Source organism: Triticum aestivum, chromosome 6D (genome assembly GCF_018294505.1).
Source record: "Triticum aestivum cultivar Chinese Spring chromosome 6D, IWGSC CS RefSeq v2.1, whole genome shotgun sequence".
Taxonomy (NCBI): domain Eukaryota; kingdom Viridiplantae; phylum Streptophyta; class Magnoliopsida; order Poales; family Poaceae; genus Triticum; species Triticum aestivum.
Window position 1 is genome coordinate 22,101,194 of NC_057811.1, and position 16,833 is coordinate 22,118,026.

The 16,833-nt window shown below is 48.2% G+C and overlaps 1 protein-coding gene and 1 pseudogene across 1 annotated transcript; both read right to left on the reverse strand.

Moving 5' to 3' along the window:
* Positions 1–544: 544 nt before the first annotated feature.
* On the reverse strand, positions 545–3,789 carry LOC123140849 (mediator of RNA polymerase II transcription subunit 15a-like). The gene is made up of 2 exons (XM_044560122.1): positions 3,423–3,789; positions 545–3,303 (listed from the first exon to the last, which is right to left on the reverse strand). The coding sequence occupies exons 1-2, from the start codon at positions 3,524–3,526 to the stop codon at positions 1,188–1,190; spliced, it is 2,220 nt and encodes a 739-aa protein (XP_044416057.1). The 5' UTR covers positions 3,527–3,789; the 3' UTR covers positions 545–1,187.
* A 1,125-nt stretch (positions 3,790–4,914) lies between these two features.
* LOC123142346 (ervatamin-C-like) lies at positions 4,915–6,005 on the reverse strand (annotated as a pseudogene).
* Between the last annotated feature and the right edge of the window lie 10,828 nt (positions 6,006–16,833).

Sequence of the window (16,833 nt, forward strand, 5' to 3'; positions counted from 1 at the left end):
AGCTACCATTTCTCTCATGGCTCTTAACTCCTTTTAAGATCAATTTCTTATGTGTACCAATCTTTTTCTCGCTATGTAAGTATGTATTCCAGGTTTCCGACTTGTCTTGCAAAAGTACACTAGTAAACACATAAAACTGAGTCTGAGTAGTTACATATCTCAAATTTTATTGAGGTCAAAATTATATGAATGTGAATATTGGCCATTCTGCTTCTTCCTGTCCATTTATTGTATAAGCAGTTTACCAAGTCTTCACCAGTAGTAATGAATATCTATTATCTGAATATGCATTAATTTTGATAAATTGGGCAGATACTCAGGAAGGTACCGAGGAGATGCTGGAACAAAGCGTGGAGGTTTTGCAAGCTGAAGAGCCCATAGCTGCAGATGCTGGATGTCGGGCCGATGAGTCGAGGATTGGAGATAGCGCTGGTTGAGGTTGTGCTGCTCCTAGCCAGTTAACCACAGGTTGGTCCGTAGCAGGGTGCTTTCGGCTCTTATTGGTCTGTATGGTCATCTATTATTAACCTGGATTAATCTCGTCTGTCTTGATTTGACAATGTTATGTGCGTCTTGTGTGTCAGATGTCATGGCGAGCGCATTAATAATTTTTAGTTTATGCACAACCAATAGGTTCATTAAGACAATGTAAGAACCCAAAGTGGTAGAAGCATGTAGAATGGAACTAGTGAAGTACTATTTGGAAATCTAGGAGAAATGCCAAGGAACTAGTTGTTATTTTGGCTCTGAATCGAATGGATTTCTTCATGCTCAAAAATGAATTTGATGATCTAGTATGAGAGATTCTTCTTTGAATTTGCATATCTTTGGTGAAATATGTCACATGCAAACATCTCAGCGCGTTTCTGCTGGTTCTCTTTACCTTCAATTATTTGTTTTCACGCGTAGAAAAAGGTTTATTTTCCTTTCAGAAGTTTGCTGTGTATCAGAACATGTTTGCAGACTTTAACTACTGTATTTCAGATCATGCTACCAACCAAAATTACTTAGTAATTAATTCGAATGAGCCGCAGTAGTTGCAAGTACAGTGTAACAAAACAAACAACATCAACAACATGAACTTGATGCAGTTTGGATGGTTTATCATCTGCAGATAGCCAAATACAAGTTGGCTGTTGCGCCCAGTACAGTTGAGAATCAGAGTACATCACTTGTTGTTTCCACTTTCAGGCTCCGATGCAGCTCTCCCACCGGCCGTACCTCGTGCTGAACGTCCCTCCGCCGAGGCCATGCGCAAACTGCACCACGGCTCTCCGCACGCAGGCGTCCCACGCCTTGGCTATCCCCTTGATTGACCTGGGCTCCGGGAGTTGGCCGAGGGCACGTCGGAACTCCACGTCCAGCACGCCAGCTGCAATCCCCTTTCTGTGTCCGCCGTCATCTCCGACATGCACCGGGGAGCTTCGTGGGTAGTCCGCAGGGACGAGCAGCTTTGTCGACATCTCAGAAGGGTCGATAACCTCCCTGAGGTCCGGTGTAAGCGACACTGGGATGTAGCAGAGCTCGATCACCACCGCCCCGTCCGCTCCTCCTGTGTCGTCATCGGTGATTCTGATCTCCGTCTCCACTAGCATGCTGTACGCAGCTCTGATCTCGTCGCGAAGAGCATGCATTTTTCGCCTCTTGTTGCAGCTATCCCCGCTGGATTCATCAAACCACGCGCAGCTGCCAGACATTGTGTGGCGGAAGGCCCGCTTCAAGTTCACTCCCATATCTTGGGCTAGGCTGCGAAGCGCTGCCGGCGACAAAGACCTATTGGTTTGCTGATGAGCCGGTGGAGTTTCAACAGGATTAGCGTTCTGTGTCAGTTGTGGAATTGCTTCATATGCTGGATGATGATCGTCCTCTTTTTCCTGGCTACATGTTCCACTTCCACTGGTCAATGGTGGCGTACTGCTGCCGGTAAGATTGGTGGCCACCGGTGCTTCAGCCTCACGGCGCACCTCGTCGTGCACCGCTTCTTCACCTGCTACGTCGTGGCTATTCTCTTGCTGCTGTACCAGCAGACTTGTGGCCGGAACGTTTTCTGAAGACTGCGAAAACGACGTCTCTGCTGCAGGTTGCTCTTGATGTTTCTGCTGGCTACCTGTTGCACCTATGTTATTTACAGCCCGAGGAGGGTTCTGCAACCGATCCTTCATGACCCTGTGAAAATGCAGAATACGATCTATGCGTATCTGGTGTTTGTCAAACTGATCCTTCATGGCCTCAGGTATGTTGCTTTTCTGGAGTTGTAGGAAGCTCAATGCAGAACCAATCTTTGCCATGGTATCTACCAATTTCCGATATTTGTCTGCTTGCTCTTTAGGTAATGACTCGAGCTGTTGGTTTGTTATCCTCTGAGGGATGCGTGCTTGTATTGCTCGCTGAAATTCCACGAGCTCCGAGAAGTGAGCGACCTTGAGGGATGTGATCCTCTGGAACATGTCTTCCCTCCAATCCACTTCGACTGGATGGTGCCCAAATTGTTGGTTGTTACGTTCTCCAGAAGGCCCGATCTGCAAAGGGCCGACATTGGACTGCTGTCCTCCTTGAGCTTGGTAACTCTGCCGTTGGTTGACCCTCAAATAATCTTGCTGTGGCTCCTGTGCACGCATGCCGCTTGAGTTATGCCTGGCCATGGATTGGGACTGAATCTGAGTAACCGCCGTTGGATGACAAGGGTGGAGCTGGCCAGTGGGTGCCATTGGGTTGATCCCCATGTTTTGCACTTGATCTGTAGGAGGAAGCCGATTTGCTGATGTTAACCGCGGCACTGCAGTCTGAATCTGAGTTACTGCATTGGGAGGCATGTGTGGCTGATGGTTGAAAGGAGCCTGCGCAACCGGCTGCCGTGTACACATGCCGCTGGAGTTGTGGTGCCTGGACAGGGACTGAGTCTGAATCTGAGCTGCCACGGTAGGATCACAAGGGTGGAGCTGGGCAACGGGTGCCATTGGGGGTTGCTGTGATGGTTTATGATTGAGCTGCATGTTTTGCGCCTGAGGTGGCCTTACAGCGAGACGAGTCGTGGTTGATGGCGACGCTTGCGGCGGCGGCACTGCGGTGGCGTAGGCCGGAACTGCATTGAGAGGCCGCACTTGGCCTCCGGTGTGTGCCTGGTGGTCGGAAGCAGCCGGTTGCCATTTGCTCTGAAGAGTCATCATCTTGATGCTTATTGTTCTGAGGTAGTCCTGCACGTTGTGGGAGTCGCTGAACACCTTGGCCTCAAATCGGGAAGCGACGGCGTGGAGCTGGTCGAGCTGATTCCCTTGGACTTGGAACTGGCACAGATTATTCGTTCTGAAGTGAACCAACAGCACAGACAGGGAGGAAAATAGTTAGATGGATTATTAGTGATCACAACAGAAAACGAGGTTGTCGACTAATATCTTGGAGAAGCATGAGCAGAGCATACGTACATCTTCTGGACCACTTTGGCGCGGAGGTTTGGAGGTGCCGCCGCTAGCCACCGCCCGCCATCGCCGCCGGCGGCGGGATGGGCTTGTTGGCCACCTTCCGCCATGGAGACGAGCGGACGCAGCAGGGAAACGAGTTGGATCGTGGTGAGTTGGGAAAGCGGCTGGATGTGGATCGTGGTGAGTTGCAGGGAAGGAAGGAAAGCAGCGTGGAGTTGTTTGTGATTTATGGGCGCCGCACCGCGATAGAGGAAGCCCAAAGCCGAGTCGGAACAATCCACAACCGGCTCCACGTACAGCTCGGATGTCAGCGTCCCTCATACTGTGAGTGCTCCTCTTTTCTTTTTCTTTTTTTTGGAGCGTAACTTTTTTTTTGTGGGTAACTTTAAAAAAAATTAGGGTAACTGAGTGCTCCTCTTCGGCGCCCTCAGCCCCGCTTAGGCTAGCTGGCGCTCGAATGGTGCGCGGTAGAGGTCGCGGGATCGAATCACGCACGCTCGCAGTTTTTTGCAGTTTAAAGGAATCTGGTGCCTAACGGCCGACAACCATGCCCATTCGTAAGCGTGCCGCGCCCAAGTGGCAGTCCCGTGTGCTTGGATCCGTGCCTTCCCCACCACCATGACGCCTCCAACCGTAGTCTCCGGCGAAATCCGCTCAACGCCCTCCACACAAAAAATCATTGGGGTGTTATTGTTATCATGAAGTGGTTGGTTGAGCTATTTGGTAGGGCAGAGCTCCGGTTTCGGAGCAGGCGACACATTGGTTGGTCCTCTTGTTGGTAGTCTTAGTAAGATGTAACGATGGATTCCATCAATGTAGTGTGATGCATGTATTGCACTTTCAATCTTTATATGAACGCTTGCAATGCATGTGCAACTATCGATATAATAGAATGTGCAAAAACGATGTCGTGCGCTGCCACAATAGCATTTTTTTTTTTCTTGGGCCTGGAAGATTACCAGTGGCGGGCATCAAAAAGGGCATGCCACCGGTAAAGACAACAAACTATGGTGTGGGTGGACGGATCTGCCTGCCACTTGTACCTTACTTACCAGTGGTTGGTGCGATAAGTCGCCAGCCACTACTAATTGTCTACCACTTGTAATATGTTAGCAGTGGTGGCCACGCACTTCTTATTTGGTGTTGTGTTTTAATAGCGATACAATTCTTTTTCTTGTTTTATGAAAGAATATTTGTTGTACTAGCATATATTGTACGTATTAATACTAAAAATTATTATAAGCAATCAAAGTTGGATGATAGAGACAACGTTAATTGATCATGGTTATATCTTTTCTTATTTGGTGTTGTGTTTTAATAGCCATACAATTCTTTTTTTTTGTTTTATAAAAGTAAATTGTCTATATTAGCTATATACTATCATAGACATCACCTTCCAGAAGGTAAAAGTAATATTGCTTGTTGTATAATAGAACACATGAACGGTCGATGTATGTTTGGGGGGATGTTAAAATCGCTACCTATACACAGACCGTTAATTTCTCTTCATGATATCATTTCCACCTTTCCTACTAAATTTCACTGGGTATGACGCGTCCGTGAGGATGTCACATATGCCTTCCTTGGGCTGACCTCTCACCTCGCGCGCTATGGGGATGTAGCCGTTTTCACCCCAGTCTGCCCCTCCCCCCCCTAGTTTTTCACGATCCAGTATTTATGGGAGTCTTATACTCGTGCTTATCCGTGGTGCCATAGCCCACCACCGTCATTTCGTGGTCCAGGTTTGTCCCGCATGACCCCACGAAGACGCCTCGCCCATAGCGTTGGAAGGTCGTCGAGTTTGAATCAACTCCGACCACCACGGGTTGGGCCGCCACCGCCTGCTCCAACGCCATCATCTCATTTGGCGCCACCTGTTTGTAGCCATCGATGGTGACGACCGTGTTCTGGTTTGGCTTGGGCGCCGAGCAGTGGCCATCCTCATGGCCAACATACGGGTACTTAGCATCTGTTCCGATGCCGCCGGTTTGCATTATGTACTTGAAGGCTAACTTCGCGAATCCTCCTTTACACCCCCCGTTCCCCTTGTCGCAGTCCACGAGTTGTTGCGTGGACAACGACGTCTGGTTCCGGGTCCTGATGGAGTTGATGCCCTCGACCGCCGCTGTTGCCGCGAAGGCCCAGCAGGAACCGCAATGCACTCCTTGTAGCTTCACGTTCGTCACCGCCGATGGGCGTTTGCGCCAATCCACAGATGACGGGAGGCCCTTGCGGGCGTTGATGGCGTCGTCCGTGAACCGGCCCTGTCGCCGATGCTTACGGCCATCAGACTTGATGCTGGAGCAGCGACCATATGCGCGATGGACCTCTTCATCGGTCATGCCGCCGAAGAGGTTGAACTTGTGGATCATGCGTGCATTCTGCTTGAACACGTTGAAGCGCCGGGTCTTGTCGTCGAGGTCGCGTGCCACCCTGTACTGCTCGCACCAGCGCTCATACAGCGACCACAAGGAATCCTCCGACGCCAGGTCCTTGTCCTTGATGTCCATGGCGAGCGCCCCCGACGTAGTGGCGGCCGGCCAGCACAATGGCCACGACTAGCATCATCTCAAGTGCTCTTTCCATTGTTGTGTAGTTACTTCGAGTGTCCTAGGTACTTAGCGATGGACCTCCTTATATGGGAAATTCTCATCGTGGACGTACGCTAGTGGAACAACCATTTAGGCAAGGTTGTCAGTGAAAATTTCGTGCTGCATGGAGAATCAGGTAGTAATTCACCCGCAAAAAAAGAATCAGGTAGTAATTGTGCAAATCTTGTGCATATTAAATCTTGTATATTTCATGTAGATCTTCACCGATTCTAATCGTCTATGGAATAAAGAACACTAATAGGAAAAGAGGCTTTTACCCCGGTTCATAAGGGCCTTTAGTCCCGGTTCTGGAACCGGAAGTAAAGGGTCGTTACTAATGCCCTAGACCTTTAGTCCCGGTTCTTACACGAACCGGGACTAAAGGCCGTCCACGTGGCCGGTGCGGGGAGCCCAGGCAGGAGGGCCTTTGGTCCCGGTTGGTGCCACCAACCGGGACCAATAGGCAGGGCCTTTTGTCCCGGTTGGTGCCACCAACCGGGACCAATAGGCATCCACGCGTCAGCAGCTGGCAGGAGCTGAGGTTTTTGTTTTTTTTAAAGGGGGTGGTTTAGGGGTTTTGGGGGGTTAATTTAGGTGTTTCATATATTGTGTTAGCTAGCTAATTAATAGAGAGAAGTGTCCTCTCTTATCTCCGTGCTTGGTCGACGCTACGTATTATATACGTATGGAGAGGAGTAGACACGCTAGCTAGTAATCAAATGAAGGAAACAGAAGATCGTCATGAACATATGCATACAGAGAGAAGTGATATCGACCACCTCTCCTTCTCCGAGATATTGGTCGAACAACAAGTTCTCGTATATCTATCCGACACTACCGGCTACATATATACAATAATTATCTCTTACAATACAATCTCCTAATTAAATTGTAGGAACACAGGGTCCACATAGTATTCTCCGTTTTCAGCGATCACGTGGTCAAGGAAGAATGCCGCCAATTTCTCTTGAATTCCTCGCATACGATCTTCTGCTAGGAGTTCATCCCGCTTCCGAAACATCTAATTTGAAGAAGGGGGTCAATACATATATATATGAATAAATGAAACTCAACACAAATGATGGTAATAAAATAAAATTGTGAATATTATTGCTTACGCACTTCATATTGTTCTTCAGTGTAGCCCCGCTCACAGGTCGTGTAGCGGATGGACTCGCAAACGTAGTATCCACAGTAATTATTCCCGGGTTCCTGCCACAACCACTTTACAAGAAATAGAGGTCAATCAAACTGATAATCAAGCATGCTAAATGGTATTGATGAAACTAGCGCTTGAAATCACTAGGAGATGCGCGGAACATGCTACTATAGTACTTACTTTCGGGTGATTAAATTGCAGCTTCTTCGGCAGTCCCGGAGCTTTTGAGGTGAATTTTCTCCAAACCCTGCCAGACAAAGAAAACAATTACTTGATATCAGGAAATGAACAAAGTTGCTGATATGGTGGATAATGATCGATTTAACTTACTTCTCGAGCATTTGAGTCATGTTCGCATAGTCCTGGGGATCTTTTCGTCTCGAGTCTAAGACGGTTACTACTCCCTGCTCAAGCTTAATCTCTAGGAGAATATAGTGGAAGCTGCGCATGCATGCATAAGTCATCAATTACATTACCATAACCTAGACTAATAAGGGAAACCGAATATGCACAAGACAGTAACACTCACTTGAAGTTGTAAGGAAAGAGTATTATATCTTTGTTTTGATTTAATACCAACGATTGTAGCAAGTTGGCCTCGGCTTCTTTGGGATGTTTTTCAACCGTATATGCATCTATGAGATTTGTGTTAATGAACCCAATATCACCGATTTGTCTTTTCTTCAATTCGGCGATCTTCAATCTGCATAATATAGTGAGGATAAGTATAAATACATGCAATGAAAGAGCTGACCTATATAGAGAGACTTAATGACAGAAGTAGTAGTACTTACAGACAGTAGCAAGTGGTCGTTGTTTTATCGAGGGCCTTTTGATTGTAAAACTGGAAGAAATCCTTAAATGGAACACTCAGCAGATCAATTCCAACGAGGTCATGCTCCGGTTTAACTCTCAGCGTCAAAGTATCCATCCCATCAGACTCTCTGCAGGTTTTCATGTACCAATCATGTAGTCTTCGCATCATCGTGCTTAGAGATCTTTCATCTTTGACGAGAGGCTTCGCGTAATGGTATTTGTGTTCGTCCACCTCCATGATTTCATAATGTACATCGTCGGGCAGGTAATCTCCAAGATTGCTATAACCGGGCACCATACTCGGATCATTAGCGATGATGTCTTTTGACACCTTGAGCGAGGGGCACGATTGGTTCGCTTGTTCGCCGAGCTGGGCAATTTTTTTCCCAGCTCGTCGTTCTTTCATCCTTTTATCACTGACAATACTTCCCGACCGCTCCGCTTCGGCATATGTCTTTGCAAGAACGCGCTCATAGTTGCCTCTCGGCGGAGACTTTGGTGGTTTTGTCAGGGCAGCCAGAGTGCGCTTTGCTTTCACCGGATCTACCTTCTCCTCCGGAGGTCGATGTTTCTTTGCTTTCACCCCTTCAAAGAAGTTCTTCACTTCGGCTCGCACGATCTTCGCGTTCTCCTCCTCGGTCCTCTCGTATGGTAACTTCTCTGGAGTCTTCAGAGAAGGACCGAATCTGTATTGCCTCCCGCCTCTGGCAGCTGTACTGCTAGACGCCGGCAGAGCAGACGGAGCGGCTGCGGCTGTCTTCTTTCCTTGCTTACGAGGCGGAGGAGAAGGACTACGACGCGCCGGAGCAGCCGCAGCGGCGGCAGGTCTCTTCCGCCCTTGCTGACGAGGCGAAGAAGGAGGAGGCTGGCTGCTCTGGCGCGCCGGCGCTGGCGGAGAAGGAGGCGGAGTGCCGCCACGCGCCGGAGAAGGAGGCTGAGTGCCCTGATCACTCGGCAGAGGAGGAGGCGGAGGAGGAGGCGGAGTGTCCTTACTCGCCGGAGCCATCCAGTTCGGAAGCTTGATGAGCTCCTTCCGCCATAGGCATGGAGTCTTCAGAGCAGAACCCAGCTGAGTCTCCCCTTCACCGGTAGGGTGGTCAAGCTGGAGCTCCTCAAATCCCTCCGTTATTTCATCCACCATCACCCTAGCATATCCTTCTGGAATCGGCCGGCAGTGGTAGGTTGCGTCGGGTTCAGTAGGTAAAACAGAGCCAACAGCCGCCTTGACTTTGAAGTTCTGCCATTCCGCCATAAGGTGGCAATGTTGAGACTCCGTGATAGCATCCACGGGGTAGCTAGCAGGAGCCGCATGCTCCAGCTGAAGCAGCTCGGTGGAAGCCACGCTGCTTCTCCGCTGAGATGGCGGTGTAGCTTCGTGGGCAGTTTCGGCATCTCGATTGCCGTCTCGTTCCTCTAGCGCTTGAACCCTTTCGTGCAGCTTCTGAATTTGGATCTGCTCCACTTTTTTCCTCCTCTCCTGGGTTTTGTAACCGCCCGCGTCCGGAAAACCAGCCTTCCACGGAACGGAGCCTGGCGTGCCTCGTGTCCGTCCAGGGTGCTCAGGATTCCCGAGGGCCATTGTGAGCTCGTCGTTCTCTCTGTCTGGAACGAACGTCCCTTGCTGCGCTGCATCGATATAGTGCTTAAGCTTCTTGACGGGTATTGCAAGTTCCTCGTCCGTCCAACGACACCTCCCTGATACAGGGTCCAAGGTTCCGCCAGCCCCGAAGAACCAAGTCCGGCAACGGTCTGGCCAGTTCATTGTCTCTGGTTCGATCCCTTTATCAAGCAGATCCCTCTCAGACTTGGCCCACTTAGGCCGGGCTTTGAGGTAGCCACCTGACCCCGTGCGATGGTGAAGCTTCTTCTTCGCAGCATTCTTCTTGTTTGTCGCTGACATCTTCTTACTCTTTTCCGATGTCTTGTGGGCCACAAATGCGGGCCAGTGATCTCTGATCTTCTCATACCGGCCGATGAATTCTGGTGTCTCTTCTTTGTCGACAAACGTTTTCAGCTCATTCTTCACCTCCTGAATAGGTCTGCCATCTTCTTAAGAGCATGAGACTTGATTAATTGCTCTATAACTGGCTTCTGCGGATCCTTCTCTGGCGGTAGGGTGAAATTTGCCTTCAGCTCAGTCCAAAGATCATCTTTCTGCATATCATTGACATAAGACACCTCAGGGTCTTCCTTCTTAGGCTTATACCCATTGGTGGATGCTGATCGGGATCTTGTCCCTAACTAGAACCCCGCACTGAGCAGCAAAAGCATCCTTTGTCCGGAGGGGTTCAATCGGTTGGCCGTCGCGCGCGATTGCTGTGATCTCAAACCTTTCATCCGAGCGCAACTTTCTCTTCGGGCCTCGTCTCTTTACCGAAGTTGTGCTCGATCCGGAGGCTAGAAAAAAGAAGAAAGACGAGTGTTAATTAATATGTGTACATACCAAAACAATGAATGCATCAATTAGCTAGTCAGCACAGGCTTAACTAATATATTTACCTGGCCGGACTCTGTTCGGTCACCGGAGCCGTCACCACGGGCTCCTTCTTGCACCAGCATTGGGTAACCGGAGCCATCATAATCATGTCTTTCCTCCTCCACTCTTCGATCACCGTAGCCTGCTTCTTCACCCTGTTCTTCCAGACCATCATTGTCGTTAAGATACGACAAGATATCACCTCTGGCTAAGATTATGTCCCCCAACACCTCTTCTGCTTGCTCATCTCGTCCGTGCTCCATTGTTTCTGCAAATATTACAACATGGCAATTATTACACAACATGACAGCAGGTGGACATATTAGTGCAAACGTAGACCTAGCTTATTCCGGGTTTGGGGTGGCCTAGGCAACGCTTCAAGGGTAGGGGCGCGGCGGGAGGGGGTAGGAGACCGACATCATTTTTTCTAGGGTTTGGGTGTCCTCGAGAGTTTTGGTCGAGCGAGAGGGCCGGGGGGTGCTCCCGTGGTATAAGTTATCACGGTCGAGAGGGGGTATACATATCGACCGTCCATCATGTCGAAGTTATCTGGGAGGGAGTTATATATATCGACAACGACGACATACATACACGGGAAAATAATGTTATCGGGGAGGGGTATATCGACCCCCCCCCCCACGTGTTGATGTTATCGGGAGGGGGTTATATCAACAACGACGACATACATACACGGGAAAATAATGTTATCGAGGAGGGGTATATCGACCCCCCCTCGTGTTGAAGTTATCCCCCCTCGTGTTGAAGTTATCGGAGGGGGTAATATCGACAACGACGACATACATACAAGGGAAAATAATGTTATCAGGGAGGGGGTATATCGACCCCCCCCCCCACGTGTTGAAGTTATCAGGAGGGGTTATATTGACAACGACGACATATATACACAGGAAAATAATGTTATCGGGGAGGGGTATATCGACCCCCCCTCGTGTTGAAGTTATCGGGAGGGGTATATATCGACGACGACAGACCCGATAAAACATAAGAAAACGAAGAAGAAATAAAAAGAGGAGAAGAAGAAAGGAATAGAGGAGAGGATTGAAGAAAAAAAAAGAAGAAAAAAGAGGAGAAGAAGAAAGGAATAGAGGAGAAGAAGAAAAAATAGAATTTCTTCTTTTTCTTCTTTTTTCCTCTTCTTATTTATTTCTCCTGTTCTTCCTCTCCTCTTCTTCTTTCTTTCCTCTTCTTATTTTCTTCTTTCCTATCCTTCTTTTTCTTCTTCTTCCCTTCCTAGCTAGATATATAAAACTTTTCTAAAATTGTAACTTTTGCATATATAAAACTTTTCCATGGATCATCATTTCTCATATATATCGAATATATATCCATTGTCATATATAAAAACTTTCTATATATGAACAAAAAAATTTCTATGAACAAAAAAACATTTTTGACATATATATTCATACATTTTGAACATCTACATACATACAAAAAAAAATTTGTTCACATATACATTATAGCCGCATACACATATACATCACATATGAACAAAAAAATTAAACTAATAAAAATAAAAAAACATATAGCCACATATGAACGAAAACATATAGCCACATACATACACATATACATTATATATATATGATCAAAAACAATTAAACTAATTAAAAAACAGAGCCGGGGCGGCGGCTCTCACAGCGGGGCGGCTAGGACGATGGCGACGGCGGGGCGGCGAGGACGCCGGCGCGCGGGGGCGGGACGGGGCAGGGGCGGCGAGGGAGCCGGCGAGCACGCACGGGCCGGGCAGGGGGCTCGGGCGCCGAGGCGGCGCGCGCGAGCAGGGGAGCACGAGGCGGGGCGGCGCATGGGGGCAGGACGACGGCGACGAGCACCGGGCGGCGACCCGTCGAGGCAAGGGCGCGGGGCGACGGCGACGAGGAGCGGGCGGCGACGGCGAGCACGGGCAGCCTGGCGGCGTCGGGGGCAACTGGCGAGGGATCTGAAAATTTCCCAAGTGTTGGCTTATATAGGCACACCTTTGGTCCCGGTTGGTGGCACCAACCGGGACCAATGCCACCCTTTAGTCCCGGTTGGTGCCACCAACCGGGACCAAAGGTCCCTTTTCAGCAGCGCAAAGGGCGGGAAGCGGCGGCCTTTGGTCCCGGTTGGTGGCACCAACCGGGACTAAAGGGGGGGCACCAACCGGGACCAAAGGCCTTGCGCTGCCCGCGGCCAAAAGTTTAGTCCCACCTCGCTAGTTGAGAGGGGCTCGGAGTGGTTTATAAGCCCCACTGCGGCTGCCCTCTCGAGCTCCTCTCAAATGCAGGCTTACGGGCCTAATGTCACACTGTGCTGTCTGTGGGCCTATTGGGCCTTCTGCGGGCCTGAATCCTGGCCCAGGTTGGGTTTCTAGTCGTATTCATGCCGTGGTGGCCCAATAGGTGGCAGTTTTTTAAATTGTTTTCCAGTTTTTTGGTTCTGTTTTTTGCATTATTTATTTTCTTTTGTTTTTTGCTTTATTTTTTAATTCTTTTTGTTTTTAGGTCAGCAAAATTATAAACTGTCTGTTAGTGCCATTAGTTTTAGAAAAAATATAAACTTTCTATTAGTGCCATTAGTTCTTTATGAAAATTCTTTTTGCTGTATTTAGTTTTTTGTTTTCTTTTTTGCTATATTTATTTTGTTTTGTTTCTACTTACAACAAAAACTTATTTATTTTATTTTATTTTGTTTCTAATTACTTATTTATTTTACTTTATGATAATTCTTTTTGCTATTAAAGTTTCTATCAAAAAAGTTCTTTATGAAAATTCTTTTTGCTTTTAATGATTAAAAATAAAAAAGAGGCGCAATGCTCGTTGATTTGCTTCAAGCCTTTCGGAATAGTGTAGACTGCACTGCACATAGCTCGATGCAGTCTACCTTATTCCTCAAGGCTTGAAGCTAAGCAACGTGAGCATTGCGCCTCTTCTTCATCGTCTCTGCACTCAGGGCTTATAAACCGCCCGTTTTGCCTCTCAACTAGCGAGGTGGGACTAAAAAATTGCTTAGTAAGAAACTCTAGTACCGGTTCGTGCCACGAACAGGTACTAAAGGTGCTCGTGGGGCCACAGCCTCATTAGTACCGGTTCGTGGCACCAACAGGGACCAAAGGGTGGAATTGGTCCCGCTTCGTGCCACCAACCGGGACCAATGGCCTTGCACAGCGGCGTGGTGGTGAGTTTAGTCCCACCTCGCTAGCTAAGAGAGAGCCGCACCTGTTTATAAGGTGCGGTACGCCTGAGCTATCGAGCTCCTCTCTAAAGCAGGCTTACGGGCCTAACCTCTCTGTACATGCCTGTGGGCCTACTGGGCCTTCTGCGGGCCTGAATCCTGGCCCATGGATGGGTTTCTAATCATATTCAGGCCGTGGTGGCCCAGTAGGTGGCATAACTTTTAATTTTTGGCCTGTTATTTTTCATGCATTTACTAATTATTTTGAGCTATAAGACCCTAAAATTGAAAAGCATTTCAAATGAACTCTGAAAAGGTTGAAAGTTGGCATGGTATCATCATTTCATCCACATAGCATGTGCAAGAAAGTTGAGAGGGTTACGGCAAAAACTAGATGCACTTCTTGTACAAAACGGACAATGGTATCATACTCGTCTATTACAAAGTTGGCATGGTATCATCATAATAGTTGCGGGAGAAAGTCTTCACTTTTTCTTCGCTTGTGTCATTTGCTTATTGCGCCGTAACCATGGATAATCTTCATCGTTTATCAGGATGCTTGGGTCAGCCTTGACTTTGAAGGGAGGAATTTCATGAAACTTTTCATAATCTTCAGACATGTCTGTCTTGCCCTCCACTCCCACAATGTCCCTTTTTCCTGAAAGAACTATGTGCCGCTTTGGCTCATCGTATGATGTATTCGCTTCCTTATCTTTTCTTTTCCTCGGTCTGGTAGACATGTCCTTCACATAGATAACCTGTGCCACATCATTGGCTAGGACGAACGGTTCGTTAGTGTACCCAAGATTGTTCAGATCCACTGTTGTCATTCCGTACTGTGGGTCTACCTGTACCGCGCCTCCTGACAGATTGACCCATTTGCACTTAAACAAAGGGACCTTAAAATCATGTCCGTAGTCAAGTTCCCATATGTCCATTATGTAACCATAATATGTGTCCTTTCCCCTCTCGGTTGCTGCATCAAAGCGGACACCACTATTTTGGTTGGTGCTCTTTTGATCTTGGGCGATCGTGTAAAATGTATTCCCATTTATCTCGTATCCTTTGTAAATCAATACAGTCGAAGATGGTCCCCTGGACAACGAGTACAACTCATCACAAACAGTGGTGTCACCTCTGAGACGTGTTTCCAACCAACTGCTGAAAGTCCTGATGTGTTCATATGTAATCTAGTCGTCACACTGCTCCAGGTGTTTGGAGCGCAGATTGTTCTTATGTTCATCGACATACGGGGTCACCAAGGTAGAGTTCTGTAGAACTGTGTAGTGTGCTTGAGACCAAGAATATCCGTCCCTGCATATTATTGAGTCCCCCCTCCAAGCGTGCCTTTTCCAGTCAGTCTCCCCTCATACTGAGATTTAGGGAGACCTATCTTCTTAAGGCCAGGAATGAAGTCAACACAAAACCCAATGACATCCTCTGTTTGATGGCCCATGGAGATGCTTCCTTCTGGCCTAGCGCGGTTACGGACATATTTCTTTAGGACTCCCATGAACATCTCAAAGGGGAACATATTGTGTAGAAATAGGGGCCCCAGAATGACAATCTCGTCGACTAGATGAACTAGGACGTGCGTCATGATATTGAAGAAGGATGGTGGGAACACCAGCTCGAAACTGACAAGACATTGCGCCACATCACTCCTTAGCCTTGGTATGATTTCTGGATCGATCACCTTCTGAGAGATTGCATTGAGGAATGCACATAGCTTCACAATGGCTAATCGGACGTTTTCCGGTAGAAGCCCCCTCAATGCAACTCGAAGCAGTTGCGTCGTAATCACGTGGCAGTCATGAGACTTTAGGTTCTGGAACTTTTTCTCTGGCATATTTATTATTCCCTTTATATTCGACGAGAAGCCAGTCGGGACCTTCGTACTGAGCAGGCATTCAAAGAAGATTTCTTTCTCTTCTTTCGTAAGAGCGTAGCTGGCAGGACCTTCATACTGCTTCGGAGGCATGCCGTCTTTTTCGTGCAAACGTTGCAGGTCCTCCCGTGCCTCAGGTGTATCTTTTGTCTTCACATACATGCCCAAGAAGCCTAGCAGGTTCACGCAAAGGTTCTTCGTCACGTTCATCACGTCGATTGAAGAGTGGACCTCTAGCTCTTTCCAGTAGGGTAGGTCCCAAAATATAGATTTCTTCTAACACATGGGTGCGTGTCCCTCAGCGTCATTCGGAACAGCTAGTCCGCCGGGACCCTTTCCAAAGATTACGTGTAAATCATTTACCATAGCAAGTACGTGATCACCGGTACGCATGGCGGGCTTCTTCCGGTGATCTGCCTCGCCTTTGAAATGCTTGCCTTTCTTTCGACATTGATGGTTGGTCGGAAGAAATCGACGATGGCCCAGGTACACATTCTTCCTGCTTTTGTCCAGGTATATACTTTCAGTGTCATCTAAACAGTGCGTGCATGCGTGGTATCCCTTGTTTGTCTGTCCTGAAAGGTTACTGAGAGCGGGCCAATCGTTGATGGTTACAAACAGCAACGCGTGCAGGTTAAATTCCTCCTGTTTGTGCTCATCCCACGTACGTACACCGTTTCCATTCCACAGCTGTAAAAGTTCTTCAACTAATGGCCTTAGGTACACATCAATGTCGTTGCCGGGTTGCTTAGGGCCTTGGATGAGAACTGGCATCATAATGAACTTCCGCTTCATGCACATCCAAGGAGGAAGGTTATACATACATAGAGTCACGGGCCAGGTGCTGTGATTGCTGCTCTGCTCCCCGAAAGGAATAATGTCATCCGCGCTTAAACCAAACCATACGTTCCTTGGGTCAGCTGCAAACTTAGCCCAGTACTTTCTCTCGATTTTTCTCCACTGCGACCCGTCAACGGGTGCTATCAACTTCCCGTCTTTCTTACGGTCCTCACTGTGCCATCGCATCAACTTGGCATGCTCTTCGTTTCTGAACAGACGTTTCAACTGTGGTATTATAGGAGCATACCACATCACCTTCGCAGGAACCCTCTTCCTGGGGGACTCGCCGTCAACATCACCAGGGTCATCTCGTCTGATCTTATACCGCAATGCACCGCATACCGGGCATGCGTTCAGATCCTTGTACGCACCACGGTAGAGGATGCAGTCATTAGGGCATGCATGTATCTTCTGCACCTCCAATCCTAGAGGGCATACGACCTTCTTTGCTGCGTATGTACTGTCGG

Bases quoted from the DNA above. Each gene is read 5' to 3' on its own strand.
- LOC123140849 (XM_044560122.1), bottom strand. From the start codon at position 3,526: ATGGCGGAAGGTGGCCAACAAGCCCATCCCGCCGCCGGCGGCGATGGC. The intron at 3,304-3,422 runs GTACGTATGCTC...GGTTCACTTCAG, and splicing joins GCCAAAGTGGTCCAGAAGAT to AACGAATAATCTGTGCCAGT.